Raw genomic sequence first — 26166 nt, forward strand, 5'->3', positions numbered from 1 at the left:
CATATCCTATCTGTGTTGGTGTTGCATGAAGCAAATAGGAAAAAAAAAAAGAAATACATCTTTTCATTTTATTTTGTATTTGTGTAATATGTGATGCTCTTCAAGAGCTGAGTGATTTAAGTTTAGAATTGCAGGAAATGGTTATATATTGTAATACAGTGGGACCCCTAATGAAGCTAGGAATGGAGCTGCTTTCGTTCTCCAAAAAGAAGTATGGTAAGGAGGACAATACAAGTGTTTTTATAAAGAACTGTTCAAGCTGGCTCATACTATAGCGTCTCCGTCCAAAGTGAAATGAACATGACGTTCAAAGAGATAGAAATTCACAATGAAATAAACAAGAAGCACAGCTCTTCAGTGAATTCAGGCAACTTTTCTCAGGGCTTAAAGGTATCCTTAGAAGGAAGACTACTAGAGGGGGCAGATGCTGATTGTAAGAAGAATATCATTACTGGCCAGAAAAGACAGGAAAACAAGTCACTCTTGGAAAGGCAAACATTAGAAAGCTGGCACAAAAGCTTCCAGTGAATGAAAGAGAGGCTTATCTTGGTTTTCTTGAGTATCTTGAAGAAGATAAAGTGTCAAATAGACTGCTTTCTCTCTCAAACACATTGTGCACCATTGCTATATCTTCCACTGATAAAGAGGATTTTTTCAGTGGGATCTCTCCTGACACCATCCTCAGATCATCTTTACTGCTACAAACAACCTCTGCACTCATGTTCATTAAAAGTAGTAGGACCTCCTCCGACCAGTTTCAAACTGGACAGATATCTGTGGCTGGTGTAGGCATGACATTCCACTTTGGATACAAACAGAGAACAAGAGAAGAAGTGGATACATCCGTTGATACAAAGTAAGTATGGGAGCTCCTGTAGCATTCAGTTTTATGAAGAAGATAGGGTGAGTACTGCCACCTTTTCTTCGGGGGGAAAAAAAAAATAACCACACTGCCGTTATCTTCCCAGGATCACCCGCTATGATCACGTTCCTTTCTGTGTCATTCCCCATTTAGGTGTTTGTCCTGTCAAATAATTCTGCATTAGTACCACCCCTTCCAGTTCTCTATGTTCCTAAAACATAAAATTGCATATTGTTCTTAGAGAAGAGCCTTGTACATAGAATTTCATGTTTCTCATTTTTTCATAGCTAACAAATGCTGCTTTTACCAGTATGTATAATCTTTTCCTTAAGATTCTGTTCTGTCTCTGTGAAAAACACTGCAGTTACAGAGGAACTTTCCACTTCCATGATATCACATCTGCACCTGTATTCAACTCCTGTTACAATATCTAGTAAATACAGTATGCACCTTTTAAAGCTGGGCTGGGTAGCTCAGGTGGTAGAGCACTGACCTTTTAAGCTCAAGTTGGTGGGTTTGATAGTGGCACAGTCTGGTGGTATTTGAAGGTGTTTAAATATGTCAGTCTTGTGTTGGTGGATTTATGGATACATAAAAAAATTCCTGGGGGTCAAAATTACGGTACCTCATCATCTCAAAAAACCGTAAAAGTATTTTGTGGCATGTAAAACCAGTAACATGACAATAATAATAATAATAATAATAATAATAATAATAATAATAATAATAATAACAACAACAACAACAGAATAGACATTCAACCTGAAGTCCATAATCCGTCACAGATTAATGAACTCCAAAGACATAGTAGTAACATTTACCGATTTTAAAAAGGCTTTTGATTCTGTTGATAGAGAAGCTCTAGATAAAATAATCTGAGAGTTTGGAGTCAAAACCAAATTGCCAAACCTAATCCTTGAAACCCTCACAGACATCATATCAAAAGTAAAATGTATGGGTAAAATATCTGAACAATCCAGAATAAGTACAGGTGAAGGTAAGGTGATGGTTTATCTCCACTCATATTCAAATGCATCCTGGAGAAAATCATAGGAATTTGGAATGAAAAACTAAAAGAACACAAGCCATCACTAATAACACTGGGAAGAAAGAACAGAGGTGTTGAAATAAACTGTCTACCATTTGCAGATGATTTTGCCCTTCTTTCAGAAAACCTGAAAAATGCCGCAATAAAAGTCAATCTCTTGGAAGAAATAGCCAACAGAACAGGTTCAAGAATTTCTGTAGGGAAAAAAAAAAAGGAAAAAAAAATTATGACAAATATAAAAAATGCTCCAGAATTTCTAATAACAGAAATTTGGCAAATAAGGAAGGTAAAGAAATTTAAATATTTGGGAGAAACCATTCAAAAAAAAAAAAAAAAAAACGGTTTGGAAAAATACACTGTAGAAGAAAGGATACACAAGATGGATAAACAGAGATGCCAACTATCACGATTCAATCGTAATAATTACGAATTACCCATCATAATCACGCCTTTACGAATCGCACACCACAAATTACGATTTTTTGTTGATTTTTAAATCTAAGTTCAAAAGGATACACAAGGTGGCTTGAATTCTCAGAATATTATTTTTGGATTTCTCAGTAATAATTTATACCCCTTTCCTGTCCCTCATTTAAGAAGTGTGTGCTTCCAGTACCGGAAGTATAGGCAGCTGTGAAGTGGTATTTTTTTTTTTGCTAGGGGCTTTACGTCGCACCGACACAGATAGGTCTTATGGTGACGATGGGATAGGAAAGGCCTAGGAGTTGGAAGGAAGCGGCCGTGGCCTTAATTAAGGTACAGACCCGGCATTTGCCTGGTGTGAAAATAGGAAACCACGGAAAACCATTTTCAGGGCTGCCGATAGTGGGATTCGAACCTACTATCTCCCGGATGCAAGCTCACAGCCGCGCGCCTCTACACGCACGGCCAACTCGCCCGGTGTGAAGTGGTATATCTTGCGGAGTTGATGTCTTTGTTCATCACATGATCAGATTTCCATGCAAGTATGCGAGTTCTTTTGGCGGTAAAGTGGTGACAAACTCCGTTTAATTGTGAATACTGTGTGCGTGACTGTTGAAGAAGTATTTATTGCGATTTTGGTTGCCAAATTTACATATATTGCTCTTCTAGGATGTATGCTAATCGTGTGTTACGAAATCCGAAAGGTTTGAAATAATGAAGCGATTTCTTGTGCAAGAAAATACGTGTGATTACGTTACCGTGACTAGTGACTCTAGTAATAAATATAGTTGAATAATTTAGGGAGGTATACTCGGAAGAATGGCCCTGTTTAATGCGTTCCTCAAAATCTCTTTCACACGTCTTTTGTAGTGTGTGTAGCGCGGTGTTTCGGATGCGCATGATGAAGAACAAGATTGAATTTCGTGCTAATATGAACTCAGAACTGTTAAGTGCTGTGTTAGTGCAGAGGATGCGCATGATATGAAAAGGAAAAGCATGTCACCAGTGTACGTTTACCAAACAGCAACTACAAGCTTTAAATGATATGTAAGTAAGATCACGAAAAGAAAAAAAATTCTACGACCCCCCCCCCCCGAACCTCCATGCCCTAACGGCTGCATTACGAATTACCTGTCTTGCAAGTTGGCATCTCTGGATAAAGCATACGGTATAACTAGGAATATTTACAACAAAATGTGTTTATCTAAAAGCCTCAAAATACAACACTACAACACAGTAGTCAAACCTGAAAGCTTATCTGCGAGTCGCCAACGGACTGCCCAAAAGGATGCCACAATATTAACAGAAACATTCCTCACAGACCATTGGCAACATGCAGAATATTGTTGCATACATCTACAAGCAAAACAAGGAGAAAGAGGAAGACACATAGGAGGACTAACTGTTCTCATAAAGCCTTTGCTGACCCCAATAAAAATAACGCACTGGATTACTTTCTACTAATAGAAACAAAACACATCACAATTATACCTGCTTACTTTCAACCACATACAACGGGCTTGGTAATAATAGACGAATTAGCACAACTAATCACTCAGAGCAAACAAGACAACCCCTAATCATAGCAGGAGACTTAAACTGTAGGTTGGATGTACACAATTACAAAACTAGTAATGGAAAAATTACAAGAAGATGTCCTTCTCCTATTAAATAATAGCAACATACCAACCTACATATCTCACAATGGAACAAGCGTGATCGATGTTGCACTTATAAGAGGAAAGGAGAAATAACCCCTATCTGGTCTGCAAATCACACACCATTGAGAAAACATATCCCCATGAAAGTAAAAATTCATGGAGATGGCGAGCACACACACACACAAAAAAAATGCCTATTATCAAGAAAAATTGACGTCGGGAAAATAGAAGGACGAGTCAACAGATAAGAAAAATAGAAACGCTAACTGAAGAATCAAGACTAGAAGAAGCTGCACAAACACTTGAGGAACTCCTAATACAAGCCGCAACCCCAAGGAAGGACAGAAAGGCGAAATAATGGTTCGACGAGGAATGCTGCCTGCTAAAAAGAGAAGTACTAAGGCCCTGCGTGAACTAAAAATGAATAAGAAGAACCTTACACTCTATCAGGTATACAACAGAGAAAGAAGTCTCTATAAAACGCTCACGCGTGAAAAGAAAAGGATACCAGTATACTGGGAGGAAGAAGGTAAAAGAATCGTAGAAGAGGCAAAGACCCAAGTCCCAGGAAGCACCCACAGACACATTATATCAACATGGAAGAATGGATGACACACTGTAGCAATATACTCAACAAGGAAGGAATAACAAACATCCCAGAAAATAATCTAGTACCATTACACTAGAGCCAACAGAACAGACTCTGCTGACAACAAATGAAGTCCAAAACATCATCTCAAGCCGCAGGACCAGACAACATACAGTGAGTACATAAAAGACACTGCTCATCTCCTACTGCCTACATGGACAAACTTGTATAATAAATGCATTGAGACGGCCTGAATACCAGAGAGATGGAGACATTCAACTATTAAAGTACTCTATAAAGGCAATGGCGACCCATATGACACAAACACATACAGAGGCATCGCTCTGGAGAGCATATCATTCAAGATATTCACAAAAACAATCATCGCAAGAGTCAGAGAAGAAATATGTGAGTATCTACCAGAAAATCAATTTGGATTCAGAAAAGGAAGATCACTACTCAATAACATATGGGAAGCCCTTGAAAGAAGAGAAAAGTTTTATGTAGTTTTTATAGACTTCACAAAAGCATGTGACCTCATAAATCAGGAACTTGTGACTCAGAAGCTGGAAGAAACCCTAAACAGAAACAATATGTGAACTGAAACCATAAAAATGATACTACAATGGAACAAAATAAGAATCTATGACAATATATCACTCTCAGAACCGATACTTCAAACAAACAGAGTATTACAGGGTGACCCAATTAGCCCGTTGCTTTTCCTCCTGGCAGCAGAAGAAATCATGAGAATAACTCGTAAGGAAGATGTAGTATCGTACGCCTATGCCGATGATGTAGTGATCGGATCAAAGGACATCACAAAACTACAAAATGTGATAAAAGATATGGAGGAATGGTGCTACGAACACAAGTTTAAAACAAATACATCAAAAACAAAAATGATGGTATTTAGGCAAGGAGGAAGGATCCCAGCAATGGTAGAAATCTCTGCAAACAAGTGCCAAATGCTTTACAAAGCATGTAACAGAGAAACAACACAGGCAGAACGGGTGATGCACGAAATCAACTACATCAGAACACTCAGCCTAGAGACGGCGATGGCACTATTTAGATTAAAAAAAACATGCCTATACTAACATATGGGATAGAAATCATATGGCCGCACCTCACAGAAAAGAACCTATCCTGTCTAGAAAGAGTAAAAGCTCTATACATAAAAGGTGCGATCGGAATATCCAAAACAACAAAATCAAGACTCGTCTACCTTCTAGAGCGAGAATCCTTTCTCATTGAAGACTTCAGAACACACCTCACCTTACCCAACACCAGAGCATCAGAAAATCTCCTAGCAACACTCAACAAAAAAATGAGAAGACATTCCTTCAAAATTCTTTGGAACTGGGGCCATGATAGACCAGACATTGACAACATCCAACTTCGAGATGAGCCACGTGTTCACAAGAGTGGCAGTACATTGTTTCCACCATCTAATTTGTACCAACACCTCATACCATGAATCAACAGAGACATGTAAGTGCAAAGTATGTGGATACATGTGTGAACATTACCACGTAGAACTCTGCATCGAAAGAACAAAAACGATTAAAGAATATGCCAGTCAAGGCGCAAGCGTGCGAGTACAGTGTATATAAATGTTTTTTTTCTCTCTCTTTCTGTATGGCTATTTGGTTGCAGTAAATATATTATTATTATTTATATGCGAGTGAATGTCTGGTACTTGAATTATAAGCTGAATAAATTAGAAGTACTGGAAAGAAAAATTATACGCAAAATATTCGGTCCGCTAAAGAACTACAGAACTCTGGAAATCAAGAAGTAATGATGAAATATACCTGAACATAGAAAACATAACACAAGCTATGCTGCAGAGGCGATTGATATTTTTTGGACATTTATACAGAATGGATGACAACAGGTTAACCAAACACATCTTCAAATATCTTTGGAACAAGAAGTCAACAACAGCCTGGATTAATGAATTCAGAAAAGATTTGGAAAGAAACAACAAAAGGGAGGAAGAATCAACAGAGACACAGATTTTTAGAAAGAAAGTGTTAAAATTGGAAGGATTCCAAGGTCAGGAAGGAAAACGGGTTCAAAATGGTCCGAGGAGAGAAAAAAATTTTTTTACAAGTTGCTTTACGTCGCATCAACACAGATAGCTCTTATGGTGACGATAGGACAGGAAAGGGCTAGAAGTGGGAAGGAAGCGGCCGTGGGCTTAATTAAGGTACAGCCTCAGCATTTTCCTGGTGTGAAAATGGGAAACCATGGAAAACCATCTTCAGGGCTGCCGACAGTGGGGTTCGAACCCCCTATCTCCCGAATACTGGATACTGGCCACACTTAAGCGACTGCAGCTATCGAGCTCGGTAGAGGAGAGAAAAGTGAGGCATAGTGAGCAGATGGAGTATTGGAGGAAGAAGGAACAACAAAAGAGGAAGCATTGAAATTGTCTCGTGGTCCCTAGAAGACCCTAATGGAGAAAGACAGGAAGAATAATAATAATATCATCTTTTATATTACTTAATTCTATTCTTTTAGTTATAATACTTATCCAGTGTAACACTAATAACTTAATCATCCTTACTTGCTTCTCTCTGTATTCCCATCTTTGTTCCCTCACATTAGAATGTGCGTTTTATTTCAAGTTTCTCTATGGTAGAATGTCATTCCTAGGCTTACCTCCATTATACAGTATTGTCAGATATAAGATTCTAATTTTGAAATTATTGCTCATCTTATGTACAGGGTGTCCTTGATAAAGGTTCCAATATCGGGCAGCACACAACAAAGGAAAAAAATGTTGGTCGCAAATCCAATACTTCCGAAGATATGGTCCATTACCATCATTGATCGCCATGTCTTTGATCTACTCTTCACAACATGTGCTCAACATGACCACCATCCATTGCAATACATCCTTCCATTCTACACCGCATGGAATCTTACATTTGTTGGAACAACCCTGGATATTGTCGGATTGCATCACAGGCATAGAGCACACATTCTCGTATTGTATCCACATCATTTGTGGGGACTGCATACACCATAGTCTTTAAATGTCCCCAAAGCCAGAAGTCTACAGGATTAAGGTCAGGTGAATGGGCAGGCCAAGGTATTAACCCTCCCCACTAATCCTTTGCTCGTGGGAGACCCATGTTTGGTGTTGCCTAACACTATGATGAAAATGGGCCAATGCTCCATCATGTTTGTCTAAATTTGCAGTCGTTCCTGTAGTGACACATTCTCCAGCAACTACTGTAATTTGTCCCGAAGAAAGTTAGGATATGCAAGACGATTCAACCTGTTGTGTAGAATATAGGGACCTATCAGTCTTTCCCTGTGGATGTCTGCCCATACATTGATACTAAATTTGTGCTGGTGTTTTCTCTCTCTCTCTTCCAGTGCAGGTGTGGATTTGTATTGACCTATATGTGGGTATTATGAAAATGTACGCTACTGTTTCTCGTGAAGCCCACCTCATCAGTAAACAAAACCTTCACTGTGAAATGCAGGTCATGGGAACCTGTTTAGGGAAACCACTGGCAGAAATTCAGTCTGGCTGACCTATCATGTGGCTGCAGATCTTAAACATTAGGGTGTCCCTTAAAAAGGCAAAAAAACATTTTTTTCATTTATTGAAACGCATACCCCGTTATTGTGTTCATTAGTCTATTAGTTACTCAAGTACAGAATTTCAACTTCCTACATTAATTTTAACCCATGCCGATGGGGCCTAAAAGTTTTAGAAAATAGCTGCTTAAAGGGTCTCTAAAATGTAGTTGTAGATGATCACTCAAAACAATTATTTTAGAGAAATATAAATGAAAACAGAAATTTATGTAATGCTCTTCTTGTAAGTAACAAAAAATATACAAATTTTATAGTTATTCATTCGGATATTTCCTCTTCAAAGTCTCTTTTTTTACAGTTGGGGTAAATTTTTCTATGTTCTTGCACACAATGTAATAAGAACTGCTTCTGTTCTTCATCTGCAGTAATCAAACCATGAAAGTCTGTCATTAGTTTAACATCTCTTTCAGCTGTGTCATTAACTGCTTTTAAGGTAGAAATCTTCTTTTTAGCTTCCACGAACGCCGCGTTGTCTTTCCATGAAAGATACAATTTCTTGAAGGAAACCATTGTCAAGTTTCAGTCGTGAAAATAAATTTTTACTCTTGACAGAAACAAAATCACTCAAAGATTTCCCTGAAACAAGATAAAAAATACTTGTAGTGCCTATAAATAAAACAAATAAGTTCTAAATTAAATACCAGATTAAAGACTACTAGTCTACTACGTACCATATGGAGAGCCAGACATCTCTTCTTTCGATGGAACATATCTCTTTTTGGAATCACCAAAGCTTTCTTTTTGTAAGTTTTCTACAATGTTTCCTTTAGCCTGCTCATAAACTTCATTATCAAAAATTGAAAGGATGGCTATTTCCTCTGACATGTACCACAAGTGTTGACTGAACTTGTTTAAAGACTCACCCTCGTAATCTTTTAAGGTCTTTAAAAAACAAAAATCTTGATTCAGCACTTTTATCGCCAAACTACATCCAAGCCAGGACTTCACGTAAACTGCCACAATGAATAAACAATCATCTTGTAAAGCTTGTTTGTCGTAAGCGATCATTTTAAACCGGAACTTCAGTAAACACCTTTTTAAGGAGTAAAATAGCTCTTGCCATCCACCGTGCTTGATGCATTGCACCAGGAGGTCTGATTTTTATTTTATTTTTAATGTCGCCACCCAGAAAAACAATAGCGAGCTCAGATAATCATCTCGTACAGTTGATTTTGTCAGCTCATTGTAAAAAAGTCACCAATTCAATAATATTTGCCTCACAGAGATGTTGTTGGACAAAATCAGTGCACGGTTCGATGGCACTAGGATTAATATTCTTCCAGTTCTCTCTAAACATTTCGAACAGCGGAATATCAGGACTGCTAGTGATTTGTTGGATCTTTGATTCAAACACACTTTTGAGCACCAGTTCATAAATGTGATGGCGGCAAGGAAAGAGTAACAACTCTCTTTCTAGTTTTTGCTCTAAAAGCACACAAGCTCCGTTCAAGCGTCCTGTATTAGATGCTGTTGTAGCTTGTACCTTATCATCCAGGTTCCAGTCATGAAGGGCATTTGACACTGCTTTTGCTTGCTCTTTACCGGAAGAGTTGTCTAACTTCGGCACAGCAAGAAGTTGTTCTTCCTCGTCATATGAAATAATAATTGGTAGGCGTTCTTCTTTAGAACTTGTTTCGTCCAGAGCAAGTAACAATTTTCCATCCCAATGAACAGTAACTACTTCGGGAACATTATTCTGAAAATCGGATTTAATGGATCTCGCTCTGTCTTTTCTCATTTGTGTTCGAATGCATTGAATAGAAGATTTGTTGATCGGGTAATTGTCAGAACTACGACCAAGTGTTTCTACTACAGACTGAATTATATAAACAGAATGTCTGATGCTTAGTTGACATCTGTCTAAAGTTGCAACTAATTTAGATGTGATAAAATATTTTCTTCCTCTTCTTGTCGACGTAGCTAAAGAACTTACAGATTGAGATGTGGATGGCACAGATTCTTCCAGGCTTTCTTCAGAGCTTGTGGATTGTTATTCTACGTCTTCATGTGTATCAAAAGTCTGTAAAGTCGCAGATTCCAACGAGCTTGCGGAAGGCATTTGCTTTAGTCTCTTTTTATCTTCTGCAAGTTTTCTCAGCCTGGCCCTTTCTTCAATATCAGCCAACTTTTTGTCAACACCCGATTTTTATTCTTTCAAGAGCATCAGCATATGCGATATCGAATAAATTATCTAATTCAAGTTTAAAGTTCTCTTCGCGGCGCCTGTGTAAATCCTGAATTTTCTTGCTATTTTTTTGCAGTTCTCGCCCGAAGTAACTTCTTAACACAATTAGGCACAGCTCTGGTAGGTATTCTAGCCTTTTCTCAGAATATATTGCACTCCCAAATGACAAGATTTGCGCTTTCACTAACAGTCAACTTAACCTCGCGTATGTTGAAAAATAGAACTGCGAAAACTTGACGATTGTGTGGTAATTTTGCACCTGTTATTTGGTGATTTACTTCACCAACCAAGAAAATGCTTTTTGAATTGCTCCTTAGTTCCACTGACATATTCAAAATAAAACAATCCGTGCTAGCTACCCGATAAGCGAAAACTAAGCGACGATAACAATGAGAGCGCGCCACTCTTGTGACGCAACTTGTATAGGCATGTTTGTGCGCGAGTTGGCACGGGTTGCAGTGTTCCAAATAAGGTAAAAAATTGTTTTTGGGTGTTTTAGGCCCAAATGAATAAATCAATAAGCTATGCATTGCAAAATTAAAAACTTTGAAAAATAAGGAACACCCTATTGAACATGGTACGGATAGAGCAACTGTTTGAGGACGACTGTCCAGGCAACACCTTTACCAATAGCTTCAGTTGCAGCTGTTCAGTTTCAGAGCTGTATAACTTTTAAATTACGAGCAAGACAACCCTGTAACCCACACCATATTGAAGAGAATCTCGTCATGTTTACGTACAACTGTTTGGTAGAGCGGGGCAGGGAGAGATGAAGGAGGGAATGGAACTCTGGCACACAACAATTAGAGAAGGTAGGACACCACATCATGCCAGTCGAGATGCCACCTGTGCAAACAAAGGTTCAGTGCGTTTCATGGTTGGCAGAAGGGTTCATCACCATCAGTTGCATTAAGCATCTCAGTAGCAAATGCTGCTCATTTGGGTTTGTAGGCTTGCTACAGTGAGTGTAACAGCTGCAGTTTATAACCTGTAAAAGGGAGACGCTTCGTAAGAACATCATGGGCGGTCATCTTCTTAAAGCCTTAACTGTCGAGCACAGGCATGCACCAATTTTTGCGTATTAGATCCCCCCTTTTTTCCCCCACATTTACAGCCGTTAAAAGTAGGGGGGCGGGGGGGCAATATGCGGTAACCTCAAATTTTGTGCATTGAACACATGACTTCTAGGCTATAAAGAGCTATAAATTGTATATGTTAACATTCGACACTATTCTTTAACAAACGTATGCATGTATTCTGAGTTTTACTGGCTATTTTAGTTGGCAGTATTTCTAAATTTAAAAAGAATAAATGGTGAACACATGACTTATGCCTACATCTAAAGTAAATATAGTCAGTTTTAGTTGCTCTTACATCACGTCATTCGTTTATTCTCATTAACTCCTCTGATGAGGTTGACATCAGGAAGGGCATGAGGTCGTAAAAACTTGCTACTAAGATTCTTCTCATTTCATACTCGACCCCGCAGAGAAAAGGGATAAGGGTATCGGATTATGCAATATTAATACAAAAGAATGTAATGGCAGTCATTTATGTCTGTCAGTTAATCAGTAGGCCTACCACACAGTAAACCTGATCATTACTTTCATTTGAATTATCGTTGTCTTGTGCCGCCAACTTCCCTGCCACTGGCGTGTCATGATTCCAAATGACGTCATTCTCATGGCAATCGCGAGTATTTGAGATACCGCCTTTTTGTGACGTACAAAATAGTTTTGTTCCCGACTGTATAGTCCAAACGGTGAGAATCTATCCACAAATGGTTTCTGGAGATGGTCTCTGTTATTCCCAATTGGTGTACGTGTAGCAGAAGCCACCCCTTCTGAATAAAGCCGTGTTTTAAAAAGCATGCCAACCCACCGGCTGATAACTGGCGTATGTTACAAGTTGTACTTCCGAATGTAATAGATAGTGACTCGTAGCATTCTTTGGATAACTACGGATATTGAAAGCCAGATGTTCATTTCCAAGTATATTTCGTGCTTGTTCTCTAAATTTATCATATCAGGATTTACCTAAACAGCTGTAATTGAAATAAGAAAGACCGCATTGTTTAGGTTAGGTACACTCGCACCAAAAAGTATTGGCACACCTACTATTATATATACATTCCACATAAATAAAGGTAGCTGCCTTTGTGGATCTGTGGTAGAGTGTCAGCCTCCGGATCCGAAGATAGCGGGTTCAAACCCGGCAGAGGTAGTCGGATTTTTGAAGGGCGGAAGAAAGTCCATTAGACACTCCATGTCGTACGATGTCGACAAAATTCATTAAATCTCAGCCAGAGACGCCCAAGAGAGATCCGGTTTACTCTGTCTGCCATCTAGTGGGCCTAGAGTAAAACGGAACGTCCAAATTGACGAGCAGACAGCCAGTTGGTGTCAAATTGAAATGTCTGCACACGGTAGCTGAGGCCATACAATTATTATTATTATTATTATTATTATTATTATTATTATTATTATTATAAATAAAGGTGTTGCCAGGACACTATCATGTTTATTGAAATGTACAGTAGTAAACGTAAGGTTCTTCGAGCATAATAGCTTTCTCACAACAAAAATAATAATTTACAAAAAATCAATCAAAAAATCAAGTCTAGTAGCCCGTGTGCATACCGTTCACATCGATGACAGCTTGTAGATGTCGTAGCATGGAGGAAACCAAGTTGCAAGTAATCTCTCGTGAGATCTTCGACCATTCCTCCAACAACTCCGTCTGAAACTCTCGCTTCCCTGTAGAACGACATTTTCAAACTTTTGTCTCATAAGTGAGCCCAAAGATGCTGTATTGGGTTAAGAGCAGGGCTCTGTTTGGAACGAAAACTCTTCTTGGTGCATTATGTAATAACCATTTCCGCGTTCGCAGAACCGTATTTTTCGTGTCGTCTTGTTGAAATTAAAAGACTCCATCAAGACCCAGTTTCTGTGCACTGCTTCATAAGTGGCCTCGCAACACATTCATATATTTACTATGATCCATGACACCTTCAATAATTTCCAAGTTACCAACACCAGAAGCTGCCATGCATCCCCAAACCATTATGCTTCCTCCCCCATGTTTTACTGTAGGTAGGACATGTTGTGATTGGAGCACTGTATTTGGTTTGCACCACACCTTTACATTTCCATCAGATCCAAACAAGTAAAACTTGGATTTGTCGGAAATTATCACAGAATTCCGAAATTCAATCGATTTATTGACATAATCTTTGGCGAACTGCAGGTGTTTTCTTCGGTTAACTTCCCAGAATAAATGGTTTCTTTCTGGGAGATCTCCCATGCATATCAGCTGCGTTCAAAACATTCCTAATAGTTCGAGCTCTGACCTGTTTTTTGGACGTAGACTGTATGTCCGATACAATCGACCCTGTTCTTTTAAAGGGCCCTTTTAGTGCAAGACGAACTATGCTTCGATGCTCTCTACATGTAAGAACACTTGGATGTCCAGATCTGCGTTTATTGTCTGTTGTACCAGTCTCTTGAAACTTCTGGACGATTGCCTGGACTGTTGTATAAGTAACGGAAAGTTCTTTATCAATTTCACAGTAACTTTTACCCTGCGAATGCAAGAAAACCACCTTGTTGGCGAACAACACGGAATGCTCCTTCCCCTTCGGATTCATCATTACAAGTGAATGACCCATACACTGGTCGCCAGGCAAGCGATTAAACTGTTTGTCAACTCCGATTGCACAAATCTGGTACGCGCGGCGCTGTCTGTAAAGTTCAATAATATTTCGTACAGTGTGCCGATACTTTTAATAGATTGCATGTGTTAGGAAAATAGTTTAATAAACACATTATTTCCTTTATCGAGTAAGGGTTAATGATATAATGTTCCTAGTATTTATACAATATTGTATTATATGCGAAAAGGTGTCTGTGCCAATACTTTTTTGTGCTAGTGTATACTACTAAATGCCCGTTTAGTGTCGAAGTTCCACGACGGAAAGAATAAAAATATATAATGGGAAAACTTATTGCATATATGGATATCTACAGGTGTGGCGTTAATGCGTTTAACGTTCAATTTTGCACGTTCATTGCCTCCGTATTTTTTTTAATTAAAGCATAGTATGTTCTGTTGGCATATCTGAAAATCGTAAAAGTAGTTAGTGGGGATATAAATTCAATATTATTATTATTATTATTATTATTATTATTATTATTATTATTATTATGCGTGAATGGTCCCTTTCGGAACACACAAAGCTTTATTTATGATTTCGTTTGCGGAGGATCCAGGATGCTTTCATCTGTTGACTAAAGATCCTTTTCCTTTCTTCCGTACACTTGGTACCTGCTCTTTTTGGTACTTCATTCTCTGGAGTAACTTCCCAATTGTCAATTCTATATATATTTCGATTCAAAATGTCTTCACAGAGAATTTGTGCGTTCTTCATGTCCGTTTTTGTTTGTTGTATCCAAGGAAAATTCTTCAGTTTGTCAACTCTTTCAAGAACTTGGTGGGTTAGTCTAGTTTCTGGAAGTCTCTTAACATGTCCATAAAATTTTAGCCTTCTTTTTCTTGAGGTCTGCAGCAATATTAGATAATTTTTCTGTGGATTTCTGGGTTTGGAGGCGGTACCCTTCTCCCGTGTGTCTTGGTCCTAAAATTTTCCTCATGATTTTTCGCTCTTCTTTTAGGATATTTTCCAGTTCGCCCTTTCTGTGAAGCGTTAGAGTTTCCCCTGCATCTAAAGCCTCCGGTTTGATTACAGTATTGTAATGTTTAATCTTAACGTGGAGAGACATACATTTTTTGTTGTAGATTTCTCTTGTTCTCCCATAAGCTCTTCTGAGTTTTTGGACACGGTTGTTTTGGGCTATTTTCTCTTGTCCGGTTGGTTCGAGGATTTCGCCCAGGTATTTGAAGTGAGGGACTCTGTTGATTTGTCCGTATTTTGTATTGAGACTATGGATGTCTAGTTTTGCACATAAGAATTCAGTTTTCTGGAAGGAGATATGAAGTCCGACCTTTCTGGCACATTCTTGGAGAATTTCAACTTGCTTTATTGCTGTGACTTCATCGCTGGACAAAAGGGCCAGGTCATCCGCGAAGTCTAAGCATGGAATTTCAAGCTTGTTTTTTCGTGTCCCGATGTTTACTGGGTTCCAGCTATTATTATTATTATTATTATTATGATTATTATTATTATTATTATTATTATTATTATTTAGGTACGTCGGCGAATAAAACAATCGTTATCATTGGATTGATTTTATCGCGTTTTAAACCTATTTCTCTCCAAAGATATACGTACAGTATGGGAACCATATCTTGATACTAAGTTTTACTCGGGTGAGGAGTAAAGAGGGAGCTCTCCCGCTTCAGGTTATACTGCTAACTGAATGGAAATGAAATCTGAATTGAATCGATAATATGATCGATCGATATGAATTTTCTAAACCTTCAGTATTGTAATGGTTGTCGAGTCCGCCATGCTAACTCGCTACGCGCCGGGGCTGTCACCTATCACCCCACCCCCCTTACGCTCGAGCGCGCCAAGTCGCGAGCAACACTCAAGCGCTGGGCCGACCCTTCTCACTTCTATCTGTGGTCGCGCCGCAGCGAACTATGGAAACGACTGGAAGACTAATCTGGAGTCTTCTATTTCGCAAGGTCCCTCGATCCATCGAACATCCGGACTATTCCAGAAGGGCTCGCGCAGGTATAAAAGAGCAGTTAGTTGCCTACAGAGTGAGTCAGTGAGAGGTAGTCAATGAGAATTGGTGAGCGAGAGTTAGAGAGTGAGTGAGCGGAGAGCGCAGTCAGTGGTAGCTTGGGCTGAGATGTCAGCCCGATCAAGTATCAGCCTGTTGGATCCGAGGACTCGTGCATGTTCCCCTGACGTCATGTGTGTGTGTGTGTGTGTCCCTTGAGGCTGGCTGCTGGAGGAGAACCTGGAGTGTTCTGGAGCGGCGAAGAAGGGAACACTAGGAGACGACGTGTGAAGACTGCGGAGTTCAACGGGTTGAGTGAACAGCGGATACTATCCCGACCTGCGAGGCTGACGTGTAGGCTGTGAACCGTGACAGCGCTAACGAGTTTGAGTGGGTGGCTGAGAGAGTGTACTGTAAATAATTGATATCTCTCTCTCTCTCTCTCTCTCTCTCTCTCTCTCTCTCATTGTAGATGGAACATAAGAGAAACCAAGAGAGAGCGCGAACCGTCTGTAAGTGTGTGATCGTGTACGTGTGTAAGTTGTAAGCTCGGCTATCGTCTGTGTGTAAATCTGTAATTATAGTGCTTAGTTAATAAATCTTACAAATAGGACGCTACCAGGTGCTGTACTCATTTATTTATCTACCCCGCCAACACGTTACATTATGTTAAGCCAACAACTGTGTCACATACACATTATATAACATTTCTCGATGTGAATCTTGTTCCTAGCATAAATTCTATAGTTTGGCTTTGCTGCGTAAACAACAGTACTAGTACTTTAAGTGTGCGCCAGATGTATCATGGCGATGCATAAGCAATTCATAGTTTGTGTGTCAAAGGTTGCCAATATGAATCTCGAAGATAACCGAGGTCTACCGATTCAACACTAGGGAGCTCAGGTATCATGAAAAGGTTCGCGTATTGTAGGCTGTATTGGCCCGAGTTACGACATATTAAACGATCACTTTGTTAATGATCTCATCTGCTGTATTAATAGCAACAACCATGAATATTTCTTCACTAAAATAAACTCGTTTCCTCATCCCAAGGTGGTGCAGCTCCCTATGGGGGGAGCTGCATGTACTATTTTTACCGCATATCAACTTCTTGCTATTCTTAAATCTCTGGCAATACGGTACCGGGAATCGAACTCAGGCTGCTGAGAACGGCAGCTAATTGTGCTAACCATTACGCTGGCAGACATTCTTAACTACAAAAACTAGACATATACCATGACCGATGCATGCTTTAATTGTGTAGGTCGGACGCGAAACTATTCACCTATTTGTACGACTTCATCAGAATTGTGGTGGGCCTACACTACGGAGGGGACATTTCTTGACTACGAAACACAGATGTACCGCATGACTTTGGCGCATGTTTTCATTGCGCGAATCATACGGACAAAACTATCCACAAGTTTGTGTGATGTCATCCTAGCTGCAGTAAGGCTTGTATCCACTTTGAAGCGGAATCGTTGTTCTTCTGATGAATTACGTTGGGGGGTCTTGTATGCAGGACTAAAACAAGGAGATTCTGTATCACCGACACTTTTTAATCTGGCACTGGAGGGGATCATGGTCGAACTGCCAAGCAAATTAGATGGCACTATATGAGTATTAAACAGAACGTCCCAGGCGAAAACGACACATAATTAGAGTGTTACTTCTGTAGAGGAGTATTCAGACAAATTCTCCTCTGCTTTGAATTTAAGACCTTGAGAAATTCTGGAAGTTTTGTGGACTTGACTGTTGTAAAATTGAAAGTTAAAACCTTTTAGTTTAAGTTTACTAGTTATGGTTGCTGTAGTTATTCCCAGCAAGGTGATATAGAAGGGAATGCCAAGGAAGTTAGCTTTCACCTCTTTATGTTATTGATCTAGTTCATGTTGTACTGAAAAAGCTAATTACATGTATTGTTTGATAGTCTTGAAGACATTCATTTGTATCTTGTTACTAGCAATGTATTAGCCTTAATTCCAGAAACGGTAACTGTCGAATATTCAACACTTTGGTCCCCGCTGTAGTGACACTATAGAATATTCTGCATGTTTGTATTTCATCGCATAACTTCCTCAATTCTTCAAATGATGTTATGATAATCTAATTTTTGTCGTTCTTGATGTCCACAGCAGCCGTGACTTCAGTTTCATTCCAAGTTACAACCTCTTTGGGTACAAATTCATGGAAATAAATGAGTGCAGTTTTCCAACCATCTGGTTGAGCGCCATTCCTGTAGTGTTTGTAGACAAACCGCCGGGCTCTGCTTTGCTATTCTATTTCATTTTATTTCATAGTTTTTAGTTTGGTGCGAGTTATTTACTTCTGTATATGTATTATTTGATTGATTATATAATTATTTTTTTCACAGTGTGTGCCTAAATGTGGCATCATTATTATGGAAAATTAGTGATGAAGTCTGGCAAAATTTGTTGGGCAGTGAAAGTGTCTGATCTGACTTTGAGGATATAGGGAATGTACCAACAGATTCTGAGTCATATTTGGAATTTGTATCAGCTATTTTGTCCCATCAAATATCGGAAATTGAAAGTGATGCAATACAGCAGCCTATCTCAACAAAGCTGTCTAAGGTCATGCCTTCTGAGCAAGGCACGCTAATACATTTTCCCTAATATTTTCAAGAATATACTCCTCAGAGTAATGTAACTTTTGCTAATGCATTACAGGTACATTACGGACAATTCGTATATCTCAGATTGTTTTTGACATGTTTCACTTCTGTGTACATATGATGAAAACTTTTATTATTATTTTGAATTTGGGAATTCATCTTTTTGAACAGACTGTACATTTTTCTTGTCAATATATTTATACAATTCCATGTCAACACAAAAATCCTCAGTGTATTAGCTTTACATAGATATATAAAACTTCCTGCCAAATATGGCCACTACCACAAGAATTAATATTGCCAGTTCTAAGGTTAAAGAACGTTGTTAAATATCGAGACTTGCTGTAGTCAGGTTTATATTTTTAACCTTCCAAGTTAAGTGTAAAGTCCACATCCAGTTGCTTGTCGGTTAGATACACTATCACTGTTATACTTTCATGCCCAGCACTTGCACAATACAAGACAAGGAAGAACAAGTACCGGTAGTGTAAATTACCCCAAGTATCACATTTGTCAAGATAATTAGGTAGAACTTCCCAATTGGCTGGTATAAAGGAGTGAGTTGCATCCTCAGCAACCTAAGCTGCTTTACTTTGATGTGTGATGGTCCAACTAAGAGGAACTCGAATCTCATACACCAGCTGATCAATTATAGTTGCATTGATTGTCTAATGAATCATCTTAGTGAAAGCAAAACACAAAATATTTAGCATTGTCTTATTAGTTTTCCGAATTCTGAAACTGTGTTTGGTTTTTAATGGATCTAAACACTAGCTGTCACTTACAGAGAAAATTTTTGTCTTCTTATTTTAGAGCCTGATGAAGCCCAGCAGTACATTGCAAGCTTCAAGGAGAAGCGAAGGCGAAAGCGTCGAGATGTGAAGAACAAGAAGAGGAAGTCGAATGCATCCGATTCTGAAGGAACTCTCAAAGATGCATCTCAAATAGCTAAGGGTGGGGAAAGAATTCCTAAAGTAACAAATAAATGGGAAAAACCATTGATGAAAAGGTCAAGAACAAACTCACCTGAAAGAACCTCTCTTTCAAGGAATCGAATCTGTGAACATGATAAACTACTAAGTCTATGTAGGACATGTAATTCAGTGCAGCCAAAAACTTCTCTTTCACGAAATCAAATCTGTGAACATGATAAACTACTAAGTCTATGTAGGAGATGTAATTCAGTACAGGCAAAAACTTGCTCATCGTTGATCAGTACTACTCCTGCTAGTGTAAGCTTGACTCCTTGGCCAAATCATAAAAATTATTACTGCCGATATCCTTTACCCTCGGTTAACAACTACCTTAAGGAGTACATGAAATTTCATAACGTTGAACCATTAGAACAACCTGCCAATTCTTTGACAAGAACTATGCCTGATGTAGTGTATGGTAGCCTAAATACCCCCTTACATGCTACAAGAAATGATATGCCACAACGCCCTGCTTGTACAAATCCACTGAATGTATTAAGTAAGACTAGTAGGCAGCCGTACTCTGCACTTCAGGATTCAGGCGTAAATAAAATCTTTAATCCTTTGCAGCCCCAACTACAGCATGTTAAAGCTGTGAAGACTGAATGTAGCATTGGTGCAGTGTATTCTTCCCATACTACAATGAAGACTGGAAAAATCTCTTTCCCTGGTGGAAGCTTGACAGATTTAGCCAAGGAGATTATTAAAAAACCAAAATTAGATAGCATTAATCAACTACCGTCAAGTTCATCCTCAAAGGTTAGAATAGATTATGTTGCACTGCCCGGTACAAGTGCAAATCAGACACTTAAGATGGGTAGTACTAGTAATGTTGGAGGATTGTCAGCTCAACAGAGAGCAGTGAAACAAGTGTGTTCACAACAGAGGGAGCCTGTAGTTTCAAGCAGACTCGGTGGTTCCAAACTTGTCGTAAATAAAGTAAAAAAATTGGCCAAGATTTCCACTAGCGGAAATGCTTCTCAAGCTCTTCGTGACCTAAGAAAGCCTTCCAAATTTAGCTCTGTACGAGCTATGCATTCAAGAACAAGTGCAACCTATAAAGGCTCCAAGTCTCAAGTGGAATCCCTTACAGAAACACTGTCCTTACAAGCTACTGTTGAATTACCAACCTCTTCAAGAACAAAAGTGATTCCTCAGAAACAAATTTCTGCAGGTTTTAAAACTGGTAATACTCATGTTGCTGGGCAAGCTGATAATCTGGGCAGTAGATCAAAACTTCTTGAAAAATGTGATGTAAAGAATAATGGTGTTCCTAACACTGCCACTAAGACTGTACCCCTCCAGCAAACCCAGTTACGTTTAGCATTTGGACCCAACCGTGAACTGCTGATTTATAATATGCAGACAAAGGAGGTTATGCCTTTATCTGGTAGTAAGAACAAATCAGAAGGAAATGAAGACCCAGCTTGTAATAAGCAGAGTGGTGTACAGAATGTATCTAAATGTGAAAGGAATTCTGTTGTTGAGGAATTAAATTCAGCAGACATATCTAAGTCACCTGTTACTGCTAAGGAAGACTTGCTTAATACATCGATCATTGATGGCATTCAGAAAGACTGTGAAAGTTCCAAATTGTCGAATACACAATCATGTTCTGATACAGTAAAGCAAAACATAAGAACCACCACCACTCCAAAAGTATTTAATAAGGGAGAAGGCAGTTCTTCATGTTCCAAATTGACAAGTATAAGTGATAAAGCTGATGGTTATTTAGCGTACAAGCGGAAGATCAAAGCCATTGCTCGTCAACTTGTTGGTGAATATCTTTCTGATAAAGTTCAACGATCTGGGTGCAGACAAGGTATATCGGAGAAGATTTCCTCATCAGTAGAACCTGTTTCAGTTTTGCCATCACCTAAAACAGAGTCTTCCTCAGTTACTGCAGTTAATGACACGAAATCTTCCTCAAAATTAAATGAGGAAAGACACATGACTGATGGTACTTGCAGACTGTCGACAGTTAAAGATGAATCCTGTGAGAAACCTGTTTGTTTGCCTGTGAGAGAGATCAAGACTGATAATTATCCAGAATCTGGTAACGTAAGCAGTATTACATGCAGCAGGTCTACGTCTAAGAAACCAACCATTATTTTACCAAAGAGCAAAATGACCAACAGTTCTCACTTAAGCAATCTTGAACATGAGAAGCAAAAACCTGACTGTACTTCAGCAAAGTCCAGCTCTGTAGGACCTAGAACATATGGTGGGTGTAAAACTGCCAAACCTTCTCGGAGTGTTCCTTCCTCGGGAGTAACATTATCCTCCGCACAACAGCGGGATATGAATGCTCTTCAGCAAGAATTCGAGTCATTTGTCAATGGCTCGTCTTTATTAGATACTTTTGACAATTCAGACAACTCATTGACACTGTACGGTGCTGAGAAGTGTGCTGTAAGCACTGCTGCATCAGACAGCTGGTCGTTAGCTCCCATTAAGCGTGCAGGTACAAGAATAGTTACAGAAACAGTTACAGAAACTGTGCATATCAGAGGACGCATTACTCATAGAATTGGACGCCAACCAAGAAGAAAAGCTGACCGTGATAATGAGAAGCTTCCATCCTCATCTACAGTCAAGGGGCAGTCATGTCAAGGAAAAGCAAGTGGTCTTTCTTGTAGGGATGGTAGTTCTAGTGATGTAGATGCTGGTGACTTGTCTCCTCCAAATAGTAACTTTAATGATACATCACAGTGTGAATGGAGTAGCGTTGTTAGATTTCCACCTAAAACTCGGCCTTCATCTCAGCCATTGAAACTAGAGGGTAACATTACCCACGGTTCTAATGGCTCTGTTGTCAGACCTGAGTATGTTTCCGTGTGTAAAACAACCGTGGACGCTAATTCATATAATACAGACAAATATTCTAGAAGAACATATGCCAAGACAGTAAGCAGAACAAAGAAAGACTTGAATAAGGCTACGGATACAGCACGTGTGATAAAGCTAAATTATAGTGTTCCCTTAACTGATAAACTGATCGGTGTACCATATAGAAGCTCAGAATTAGGAAATAGAAGAAGTCCTGTGTCAGATGTTTCTACTTCACAGTCTGTTGGAGACGCCTTAGTACCAGGTAAGACTGCCAAACTCACATGTGGGACATATTTTTTACTTTTCTTTACTGTCTTCAATTCATTCCATGTAGAATATTCTTGACTTTTGTATTTTTTTGTTTTTGTTTTCTTTTTTTCTTCATTTAACGATTTTTCTTCTGGTATTTAATGTTTGAAGAACTTGTTAAGTTACTGGACCTACTTTCTAGGCTATAAAATAGCTTTCTTCAATCGGTATTTCCTCTAAAAACGTATTTCCTCCATTTATAAGCAGCCATGTCTTATTTTTGTTAATGTAGATCAATTCTACAGGGAAAAGGTTAAGAGTTACATATTTCACAAATTCCTTTAGATGTAAAGTTATTACTAATTAAATATTTACCTTTTACTGCTTTGAGTGAGAATTTGTGGTTTTTTGGTATTTTTAAACTAACCATTATTCTGTTCTTTAGTTATCTATGAATATAATAATGATAATATTACCCACAGGGAATTTTAACATCTGCTAAAACACTTCAGATATGCCTTGGGTGCAAATGCTTCTAAATACCTGGGAATGTGCTGCCAGATTGCAGTACCTGTAATTGGTAATAAATCAAAAAGGAACACATGTAATAGAATCAGCACAATGGCAGGTCATTGTAGGAAAAGGGAGCAATAGAAATAGGAGAGTAGGACAAACATGGAAACACAAAAGGACAAGGACAATCTCCTTATCTTCTAATAGGCTCTCTCCTCATCAGTGCCTGTTCTTCTTACACCCATCTCCTGACGAGCTCGTTTTTGCTTCCCAGCTTCATCAGGTGGGCAGGCATCAACACTTAACTGAGGTGCCATCTTGATAGTTTGTGGAGGACTGCTTTTAAAACTTAGTGTTTATCAGTGCCCAGTCCTAAAATATTTAAAGCATTTTATAAAATCGCTTTGAAAAAATCATAATACATGCATTCTTTGATCCATGTTCTTCACAACAGAAGGAGAAACAGTCCATTATTGACAGTACTAGTATTTTAGATAATGTATGCTCCTTTTCTTTTAAGAATAAATCAGAAATGTCATTTACTTCAGTAAAAACAAAACAAAGCAAATGCTAGATTAATCTATGGATGAGGGGTACAACTTAGATGTGGACAGTTTCATGAAAGATACTGTTTCAATGTATGATAAGATTACAGTATTTAAAGAAATGGAATGTGGTGTAATTTTCAGAATTTAAGTGTGTTGAGTGAGTGAATTTAAGAGTTATGGTGCATATAAATGATGTTCAGAAGTGTGTTGACTTTCTGAATTAAAAAGGTTTAGAGAGTGATTTAAAGTCATGTGATCAGCTGTGTAATGTAAACCAATTTCTTGAACAGAAAGGTTCAAGTTTCAAAGAAATGTCAACCAGTGATAAGCGGGTAAGGTATTTCAGTGATACTGTTTTTGAAATCTCCAACTCTGAGCTCTTAAAAATTGCTCAATATCCTTTTGCTGTCACTTAACATAAGAGAGTTTTTCATTAATTTCATCTCAGTGGCCAGATGAGAGAAATGAATCATCAATAGTATCTGTAGAAGGAATAGTTTTAATAAAATTAATTTCAAAGACTTAAACTGCTCTCAGTTTTATGATTATGTTTTTTCAGTGCCAGGTATTTTGATAACAATTGTAACTTCCTGAAATATAGATGATATATTCCAGTGGAAATGCAGTAGGTATGGAAGAGAATGTCAGTGAGGCAGTGCATCAGGCATTTTTATGAAAGAGACAAGTCGCTGAGAATTTAAATTCTATACAAAATAAGTGTTATTTTCTAATACAGTGAATGCATGAATTAAAGGTTAAGTACTGTATTTAAAAATGATTTTAAAGTAGGTTATGTAGGCCTGATCTTAGTTGATGTATATTAGAACAATATTGTGAGTGTTAGCCATTTTAATGTAAGGCTTTCGAAGAAACTTGTTATCCTGGCTCCAGCTGCAAACATTATACCGACTTAGGGCCTCACCCTCTTGCCACTGCAGCAGCCAGTCAGGATCGAATCATTTGCAACAAGTCCAGCTCTCCACTGCCATCACCCCATGAATTGATTTTAGGCCTTGCTGATAGCACTAGAAAGCACTCATAGATGAAACCCGAGCATTTAATTATGAGAGGATTATGCGAGCTTCCCCTTTTCCAAAGTATCTGGAAGGTTACAAGAAATAAATTTCCTTGTTATAAATATTTTTAGAGAAGTCCATCTTTCTCTCAATACTAAACACAATGCATTCACTTATTAAAATGCAATCATGTCAAGAAGCATGTTTCATCCCTTCTTCTGGGACATTTCCAGCTACTTCATTAGTAAAAAAAACCAAAAACATAGAAAAGATATACATAGAATGAAATTATATGACACGACATGATGCTCACTTAAAGTACAATTAATTATACAAAAATCTGTGTCCATAAAAACGCGTGGTTAGGTGTGTTGATACATTTAAAATGCAGCCTGATTACATTTTTATGTAACTATTTAATTATACTTTAAGTGTGATTATGTTATTATCACATTTGCCCTACAAAGGGTTACTTGACTGTCCTTCGACATCAACAATCATGCTTTCAAAGCCTTTTTTCATGTGAGATAGCCTATATTATTGTAATATGTTCTTAGGACTATCATTGGACTTTTGTCATATCATCATCATGCACTTTTTGGCCAGTTCTGCTTGGAACATAAGCCTCCCCATCTCCCCTTGTCTTCCCACCACTTCTCCCTCGTTACTCTTGCCCATTCCTCTCCTCTTCTCTGCGTACTCTCTTCCACTCCTTTTATCAACCGGTCTGTTGGTTTCTTCTCGGTTGTGTTATCTCCATTTCAAACCCCCTGTGGGTAGGGGACACACACACAAAGTATACACCCACAGTATACCCTGCCTGTTGTAAGAGGTGACTGAAAGGGGCGACCAAGGGATGATTGAATTAGGACCGTGAGACTAATTGTAATTAGTACCATCACGCGGGGAACACCCTGGGTTGCCTTTACTTGCGAGTAGTACCACTATGTTAGGTTTGTGATTATAAAAGTGTGTGAATCAGGATGGGTTTTACATTACCTGTGATTAGTAACACTACGTGCGGAACACCACGGGCTTACTTTGCCTGTAATTAGTACCATTATGTGAGAAACACCACGGGTCTGGGCGTTGCTTGTGATTTGTACCACTATTTGAGCGATGCCATGGGCGGGTCTGCATTGCCTATGATTAGTACCCACTATGTGAGAACACCACGGGATAGTATGAGTCCCTGCAATTAGTATACCTATGTGAGGAACGCCATAGATTTGCTTTGCCTGTAAGTGGCACCACAACGTGAGAAACACCATAGCTCTGCATTACGTGTGCATATTACATTCCTTGTGAGTAGTACCATAATGT

At 38.7% G+C, this 26166-nt stretch overlaps 1 protein-coding gene across 11 annotated transcripts in view; it reads left to right on the forward strand.

Annotated features, from left to right (window-relative positions):
• The window catches only part of LOC136864113 (uncharacterized), a 929406-nt gene that overhangs the window by 333683 nt on the left and 569557 nt on the right, over positions 1–26166 (forward strand). For all 11 annotated transcript variants that reach the window (XR_010859273.2, XR_010859274.2, XM_067140697.2 and 8 more), the window contains exon 10: positions 19525–22779. Coding sequence is in view for 9 of the 11 variants with exons in the window: in XM_067140697.2 (XP_066996798.2) it covers positions 19525–22779 (3255 nt within the window). In the remaining 2 variants the exon portion in view is untranslated. The remainder of the gene's footprint in view (positions 1–19524; positions 22780–26166) is intronic.

Source organism: Anabrus simplex, chromosome 2, assembly GCF_040414725.1.
Source record: "Anabrus simplex isolate iqAnaSimp1 chromosome 2, ASM4041472v1, whole genome shotgun sequence".
Lineage (NCBI taxonomy): Eukaryota > Metazoa > Arthropoda > Insecta > Orthoptera > Tettigoniidae > Anabrus > Anabrus simplex.